Genomic DNA, 8741 nt, shown 5'->3' with positions numbered 1-8741 from the left:
CGTGGTCAGGGGGACACAGGAAAGGCGCTGGCCGCGGTCAGCTCTGGGCAGCACAGGAGAGGTGCTGGCAGTGGCCAGTCCAGGTCTGGGAACCGGGGAGAACAGGACTTCCGCACACTGCAGTTCTTCACGAACTTCACAGTAAACACAGGAATGATGCCGACGTGACTCGGGACAGTCACGTGAAACCCTCCCCACCCTCCCCCCACGTCCCTATGGCGCGGTCATTGTTCCCAAGCCCACTGTGACCCTCCTCATTCTCTTCCCTAAGAGCCTCCCGCCTCTCCCCGCTCCCCGCTCCCCTCGCGGTGGGCTGCCAGGCGCCATGGAGACTCTCCCGCTCACTGCTTTTGCTTCCTAGCCTCACGATATGAACACTTATTAAAGAAGCAATGGATAACCAGAACCGATTATATCTATTACAGAAATGAGGTTGTGGATAGCAAATTTATTAACATTTCTCTTGGTCTCTGTCTTTCTGTCTCACACACACACACACACCCGCTGCAGGTAAAGGTGACTTCCTGCAGGCCACAGGCAGGAGGCTGGAGCAGGGGAGGTCCGGCCTGCAGGGTACAGAGGATGGTGGGGTCCCAGTGTCTTGTTCCTTCACACACTAAGCCACTGCGTCCGGCTCACAGGCATCTGCGGAACGGAGGAGGGCGTCCGTGCTCCGGCCACACTGCGCCCAGGAGGCAGGCCTGTGCGAAGCGGGGAGCAGCCCAGTACCGAGGTGAGGGGGGTGGATGAGGTCTGCTTTGTTCAGTCCTTTCTTCTCCACAAACACCTCGAAGATCATCAGGGCCCCTGGGTGTTCATCCAGGGTGCGGCCTGTGGAACACAGGTACGGTGGGGGACGCAGGGCCCCAGGGCAGAGGGCCGCACGGTCAGTGCTGGGCCTTTGCCTGGAGTGCCGGCAGGACCAGCCCTCCCTCCCTTCCTCCTTCCCATGGCCAGCCCTCCCTCTCTCCATCCCTCCCTCCCTTCCCCAGCTGGGGCACAGAGGGTGATGGCGGTGTCTTCCCAGGGAAGGGGCAGGGCAGAGGGTCAGAGTTAGATCTGAGCTGTGAGGCTGTTGAGATGGGCAGCCATGCTTAGGAAGCCGTGACAGGGGAAGGGTGATGTCAACCAGGGGACCCCGAGGACTGGGGCCTGCACGGAGGACCCCTCGAGTGACCGGAGCGGAGCAGACCCCAAGAGAAGCTCCCTCAGGAGACAGCGGCTGGGTGCAGACCTGAAGGGCCTGGCCCAGGGGAGCGGCGGCGGGGAGCAGAGGTGGGTGCTGGGGGGTCAGACATTGCAGGTCACGGTGGCTGTAAGCCTGGGGTGCAGATACTCAGCACTCTGCACACGCTCACATGCTCACGCAAGGCTGTCCTGTGTGTCAGGTGTGCACCCCTGCACTATCCACATGCTCACACTCAGGCTGTCAGGTGTGCACCCCTGCACTATCCACATGCTCACACTCAGGCTGTCAGGTGTGCACTCCTGCACTATCCACATGCTCACACTCAGGCTGTCAGGTGTGCACACCAGCAGTATCCACAGGCTCACACTCAGGCTGTCAGGTGTGCACTCCTGCACTATCCACGTGCTCACACTCAGGCTGTCAGGTGTGCACTCCTGCACTATCCACGTGCTCACACTCAGGCTGTCAGGTGTGCACTCCTGCACTATCCACATGCTCACACTCAGGCTGTCAGGTGTGCACACCAGCAGTATCCACAGGCTCACACTCAGACCGTCAGGTGTGCACCCCTGCACTATCCACGTGCTCACACTCAGGCTGTCAGGTGTGCACTCCTGCGCTATCCACGTGCTCACACTCAGGCAGTCAGGTGTGCACTCCTGCACTATCCACGTGCTCACGCTCAGGCTGTCAGGTGTGCACTCCTGCACTATGCACGTGCTCACACTCAGTCAGGTGTGCACTCCTGCACTATGCACGTGCTCACACTCAGGCTGTCAGGTGTGCACTCCTGCACTATCCACGTGCTCACACTCAGTCAGGTGTGCACTCCTGCACTATGCACGTGCTCACACTCAGTCAGGTGTGCACTCCTGCACTATCCACGTGCTCACGCTCAGGCTGTCAGGTGTGCACTCCTGCTCTATGCACGTGCTCACACTCAGGCTGTCAGGTGTGCACCCCTGCACTATCCACGTGCTCATACTCAGTCAGGTATGCACTCCTGCACTATCCACGTGCTCACACTCAGGCTGTCAGGTGTGCACTCCTGCGCTATCCACGTGCTCACACTCAGGCAGTCAGGTGTGCACTCCTGCACTATCCACGTGCTCACACTCAGGCTGTCAGGTGTGCACTCCTGCACTATCCACGTGCTCACACTCAGTCAGGTGTGCACTCCTGGACTATGCACGTGCTCACACTCAGGCTGTCAGGTGTGCACTCCTGCACTATCCACGTGTTCACACTCAGTCAGGTGTGCACTCCTGCGCTATGCACGTGCTCACACTCAGGCTGTCAGGTGTGCACTCCTGCACTATCCACGTGCTCACACTCAGTCAGGTGTGCACTCCTGCACTATGCACGTGCTCACACTCAGGCTGTCAGGTGTGCACTCCTGCACTATGCACGTGCTCACACTCAGGCTGTCAGGTGTGCACTCCTGCACTATCCACGTGCTCACACTCAGTCAGGTGTGCACTCCTGCACTATGCACGTGCTCACACTCAGGCTGTCAGGTGTGCACTCCTGCACTATCCACGTGCTCACACTCAGTCAGGTGTGCACTCCTGCACTATCCACGTGCTCACACTCAGTCAGGTGTGCACTCCTGCGCTATGCACGTGCTCACACTCAGGCTGTCAGGTGTGCACTCCTGCACTATCCACGTGCTCACACTCAGTCAGGTGTGCACTCCTGCACTATGCATGTGCTCACACTCAGTCAGGTGTGCACTCCTGCACTATGCACGTGCTCACACTCAGTCAGGTGTGCACTCCTGCACTATGCACGTGCTCACACTCAGGCTGTCAGGTGTGCACTCCTGCACTATCCACGTGCTCACACTCAGTCAGGTGTGCACTCCTGCACTATGCACGTGCTCACACTCAGTCAGGTGTGCACTCCTGCACTATCCACGTGCTCACGCTCAGGCTGTCAGGTGTGCACTCCTGCGCTATCCATGTGCTCACACTCAGTCAGGTGTGCACCCCTGCACTATGCATGTGCTCACACTCAGTCAGGTGTGCACTCCTGCACTATCCACGTGCTCACACTCAGGCTGTCAGGTGTGCACTCCTGCGCTATCCACGTGCTCACACTCAGGCTGTCAGGTGTGCACTCCTGCACTATCCACGTGCTCACACTCAGGCTGTCAGGTGTGCACTCCTGCGCTATCCACGTGCTCACACTCAGTCAGGTGTGCACCCCTGCACTATCCACGTGCTCACACTCAGGCTGTCAGGTGTGCACTCCTGCACTATCCACGTGCTCACAGTCAGGTGTGCACTCCTGCACTATCCACGTGCTCACGCTCAGGCTGTCAGGTGTGCACTCCTGCACTATCCACGTGCTCACAGTCAGGTGTGCACTCCTGCACTATCCACGTGCTCACGCTCAGGCTGTCAGGTGTGCACTCCTGCGCTATGCACGTGCTCACACTCAGGCTGTCAGGTGTGCACTCCTGCACTATCCACGTGCTCACACTCAGTCAGGTGTGCACTCCTGCACTATCCACGTGCTCACACTCAGGCTGTCAGGTGTGCACTCCTGCGCTATCCACGTGCTCACACTCAGGCAGTCAGGTGTGCACTCCTGCACTATCCACGTGCTCACACTCAGGCTGTCAGGTGTGCACTCCTGCACTATCCACGTGCTCACACTCAGTCAGGTGTGCACTCCTGCACTATGCACGTGCTCACACTCAGGCTGTCAGGTGTGCACTCCTGCACTATCCACGTGCTCACACTCAGTCAGGTGTGCACTCCTGCACTATCCACGTGCTCACACTCAGTCAGGTGTGCACTCCTGTGCTATGCACGTGCTCACACTCAGGCTGTCAGGTGTGCACTCCTGCACTATCCACGTGCTCACACTCAGAATGTGAGGTGTGCACCCCTGCACTATCCACGTGCTCACGCTCAGGCTGTCAGGTGTGCACTCCTGCACTATGCACGTGCTCACACTCAGTCATGTGTGCACTCCTGCACTATCCATGTGCATGGACACATGAACCTCTAAGGTGCACATGCACACATATCATGAAGCAGAAGGGCCCCCAGTGCTGTACCAAAGAGCATCATCATCTGCACCCTCCGGTTGTTCATCCTGTCTCCAAAGTAGGCGATCCCATAGCTCCTTGGTGTGACCAGCCAGATGTAGATCATGTGTTTCCACCCTGAAAGTGATCGGGGCGTGTCGGGGTCTACAGCTTGCACCTGGCATGGGAGGAGCTGAGCTGGGGCTTCCAGGGGATTTGGAATTGGGAATACTTGGGAAAGCTGGGTCTTGGACACAGAAAATCTCCAGAGCCTGGGCCCCGGCACTTGGAGCCCCACTAGGAATCAAAGACGGCCTCCCAGGGGGACTCCGAGGCTCCCCAGCGGCAGTGGGAGTCGAGTCACAGCCTGCCTGGCCGGGCGGCAGCTTCCCAGAGGCCTGGTGAGCCAGGTGCCCACCCTGCGCCCCACAGCACTCACAGCCCACGAAGCTGGCAGGCACACGCGCCACCGACAGGGGCAGCTTGAACAGCTGGCAGCCACTCGGCTTCCTGGAAGACGGAGACAGCCTTGGAGGCAGCGGCGGCGGGGGTGTGAGCTGGGCTCCCCATCGATGGCCCCCATTCTTCTCTGGATGTCCCCTGGCAAGTGTGGAACCTGGGCCGTGCCAGCCCGGCCCCCTCGGTGCTGCCTGGATTCTCACACGGTGTCTCCCCTACCCCCACCCCTGCCCTCACCCCTGCCCCAGCTCTGCCCCCACCTTGCCATGACCCTTGGGTGGCACACAGACCCCGTCTACACCCATCGCCACCACTCCAGTGCGTGGGACCAGCCACCCCCCAAAAGCCAGACAGGAGCTGCTGGGAGGAGTGTCCATGCCTCCAGAGCCCGGCCAGCGCCAGCCCATGCCAGCATGGGACACAACCCTGCTCAGCTCCCCCGCCAGGGCTCAGGGCTGCTGACTGCTGGCAAGGGGCTTCTGAGATCACCACCGGGCCAGGGCTTGGGTCACCACTGCCGTGCCGGGGTGCCAGGGTGCTGGGATGGGGCTGGCTGCCTTGTACCGCTGGTTCCTGTTGGCTGACTTCCCTGCCAGCCTGCTTGGGGCTGCGGCCTGCTCTTCCTCGTGCTTGGGAAGCTGGGCTTCTGCAAGGAGAGCAGGCCACGAGCCCCTCCTTTTCCCACTCCCTGGCGCCAGGGCTCTCGCCCCGACAGTGCTGGGGACCCACAGGTCAGCGACACGGGTGACACCCTAGACTGTGGGTCACGCAGATGCCTGGGATGGGAAGCCGGGTGGCCGGGGCCTGGGGGGCCTGAGGGGCCTGAGGGAGTGGGGGTAGGGGACACTCACAGGATACGCATTTGGAACTCCAGCTTCCCCACAGAGTTCACCACGAAGCTGAAGGGAGGCAGGGGCTCCAGCAGCTTTTCCCTGGGGAATGGGATGGTGCCAGCCCAGCGAATTATGTACCATTTTCCTAAAAGCTGGGAGGAAAAGGGGTAGTGTCTGTAACGAGTACTGGAGGGCCAGAACTGGCCAACGCCTCAGAGGTGACTCTAGTGAGCAAAATGCGTTGGGAATATTTGCATGAATTATGGGAAGAGACTGCTGGTGAGGGAAGACCTAAAGGCAAACAGAAGAGTCTAGAAAGGTTTGTAAATGCCATCTGACCATCTGTCTATCTGCTCATCCACCCATCCATCCATCCATCCATCCGTCTGTGCATTGTCTGTCTGTCCATTGGTCCATCTGTCTGTTCTTCCATCCATCCTTCCATCTGTCCATCTATCCATCCATCCACCCATGCACCTGCCTATCCTTCCACTCATCTGCTGTATGATCCAGAAACATGGGGTAGAATCACCTTGTGGTGTGGTCAGATCTACCTGTTCCCTGGTGCCATGGACAGCTCAGGTCCTCTGACCATCACTACTGTGCAACCCTCTCCCCTGAGACCAGGGCGTCTCACCCTGATGGTGTGCACACATGATGGCTCTCACCCTGGTGATGTGCATACCACACGGTGCTCATCATCTTGGAGCTACCTGCTCTCTAGGATCCAGACCACTAGTGTCTGCTTCTGCCTCATCTCTGGGCCCTGGAGTTCAGTCTCCTTGGCCTTAGGGGTCTCCTGTGCCAGCAAGGAGATGTCCTCACCTGCAGGGACAGCCCTAGCAGGACCCTCTCGCTAGCATTGAGGAGAAGCAGGCCAGAGATGGACCTGTGCACCGGAGCAAGAGCCCAGGTCCAGCTGGCAAGGCTGGGACCAGCAGCCCCCACCGAGGGACAGAGGGTATGTGGGGGCAGAGTGTGGTAACCAGGACTGGGCAGGGCCTGGCCTATAGCCTGAGTGCCCTGAGTGCTTGTACACCTGTGACCAGGTATACCTGTGACCAGGTACACCTGTGACCAGGTACACCTGTGACCAGGTATACAAGCCTAGCTGGAGCTGCAGGCACAGGTCCTGGGAGGAGCAGCTACAGGGAACCTGGAGCTCGTGACCAGGGCTGGGTGGCACCGTGAGTCACCTGCGTGTCACGTGGCTCATGACATCCACCCTTGTTGTTCTAACAGTCCTATGGGTTTTCAGATTTATAGGTTTGGTGATAAAATGCCTGTTTGTAAAATATCAGCCCTAATGCAGTGACCTTGTGAGACCTGAACTCCTAACGCCAGCGCGCCTCCCTTCAGCTCAGCATACCGAGGCTTCCCAGTGCTGGCTCTCACTGCCGGGGAAGCTTAGAAAGGTGCGGCGCTGTGAGCTGGCGGGCGGGCCAGCCGCACCCGTGGGAGCCCGCCCGGGGGTCCACGAAGCCCCCGGCACAGCGTGGGAGGGCGCCGTGCGGCCCCACGGGCAGTGACGGCCAGCGACCGTGACCGCTTCCCCCTCTCACTCCTCCCCCCTCCCCCCCCGCCCCGTCCCACCAGGCAGCAGGAGCCAGGCTGACTGGTCAGCCATGGGCGGCTCTGGTCAGCAGGACGAGCCCAGTCTAGGGGCCCACTCTGAGCCCACCCAGCGGTCCCCAGGGCCCTCACCTGCGCAGGCTGGGCAGCAACGACCAGCCCCCCCTCCTCCGCCTGTGCTGAAGAGAGGAGACTCAGCCCCACGGGCAGCAGGAGCCCCCACATGGACCCCGCCTGCCCAGCTCCCCGGTCCCCGCAGCTTTGTCCGGGAGGCGGGAAGCAGCCCGCGGCTGGGTGCTGCGTCACTCTGTCACTGTTGGAAGGGTGTGAATGGACCGCACTCATGTGTGTGATTAGCCTTCACGCTGCCATCCGGTTCATTCTGAGGAAGCCTTGTCCCAGGCTGGCACTTGGGGGCCCCCAGCAAGGGCTCCTGCACCCCCCCAGGAGGGGCGGGTCCTGCCCTGGGGACAGGTGCACACCCAGACCCCAGTTCCCTCCAGACAAAGGGCCAGGCCAGGCAGTGTCCAGCCCCTCCCCACACGCCCCTCTGAAGGCCCCGAGGCCTCAAAGCCCAGCCCCTCCCGGAGAGCTGAGCTGCTGGCTTCCCTCCCTACCTTGGCTCCTTGGTCTGAGTTACCTGAGCCCTGCCCTGAGGACTCGCCGGCCTTGCTGGCCAGGCGCTCCTCTCAGTGCTGCAACCTGGGCCTGCGACCTGCACGCCAGGGCCTGGAGTGTGCCCAGACCACCCCTTCCACCCCGGACGGCCTCCCTCCCTCCTTCCCTCCCTCCTTCCTCTCTTCATTGCCTCCCCTCCTTCCCTTCTTCCCTCCTTCCCTCCCTCCGGTCTCAGCTGACAGAACACTGAGTGAAGTCCTCCCTCACAGCTTCTGGTCCTCACCTCTCATTCATCCTGCAAGAAACGGCAACCACACCCTCCTGCTTCTGTGCACTTGTGTTCACGTGTGCAGCGCACACACAATGTCATATGTACATGAGTGTCACATACATGTACATGGACGCACACATGTGTCCTGTGTACCCATGTGTGATTGTGCATGGCATGACTATGTGAACGCACATGTATGCATATTCTGTGAATGCACATGTATGTATGTGTTGTCTGCATATGCATCTATGTGTGTTCTTGGGTGTGTCTCTGTGTGCACGCACATACTGTCTTGTGAGCATGTGTGTGAGTGTGCATGTGTGCACATGCGTACGTGCCTGTCTTTGTGTATACATCTGTGTCTATGAGAATTTGTGTGAGAATACCTGTGTATATGTGTATATTTGTGTGTGTATGTGTGTGTGCATCTCCATGGGAAAGCTTCTAGAACATTCTCCTGACCGTGTGGTTCTCTCTCCATATGGGGATCCACATTTACCACAGAGAAATCGAGCCTGTGGAGGGAGGAAGGTGCCACGGCTTCCGTGGTGGGGGAGAGCGTCCTGCACCCACCACGGGCTCCCTTGGGAGGTCCGCGGGGAGGACACGGGTGCTCACGCGGGGAGTAGGCAGGAGGGCTGGTGAGCGCAGGCGTGACTACACAGCAGCCTCTGACAGGCTGGAGCAGACGGGGGCCCAGCGGGGTGCTGCAGGCTGTGAGCCTGTGCCTCTGAAGGAAGGGAGGCCAAGGAGGCCCAGCGG

At 59.9% G+C, this 8741-nt stretch overlaps 1 protein-coding gene across 1 annotated transcript; it reads right to left on the bottom strand.

Annotated features, from left to right (window-relative positions):
• Window positions 1-474: 474 nt before the first annotated feature.
• Window positions 475-8002, bottom strand: LOC138815838 (uncharacterized). The gene is made up of 8 exons (XM_070005209.1): window positions 7992-8002; window positions 6574-6663; window positions 6344-6407; window positions 5537-5670; window positions 4666-4736; window positions 4257-4364; window positions 730-831; window positions 475-645 (listed from the first exon to the last, which is right to left on the bottom strand). Exons 1-8 carry the CDS (start codon window positions 8000-8002, stop codon window positions 617-619), a joined length of 609 nt encoding a protein of 202 aa, XP_069861310.1. The 3' UTR covers window positions 475-616.
• Window positions 8003-8741: the final 739 nt, after the last annotated feature.

Source organism: Dipodomys merriami, unplaced genomic scaffold (assembly GCF_024711535.1).
Source record: "Dipodomys merriami isolate MVZ:Mamm:240054 unplaced genomic scaffold, mDipMer1.0.p SCAF_11, whole genome shotgun sequence".
Lineage (NCBI taxonomy): Eukaryota > Metazoa > Chordata > Mammalia > Rodentia > Heteromyidae > Dipodomys > Dipodomys merriami.
This window is presented reverse-complemented; position numbering and strand designations above follow the sequence as displayed.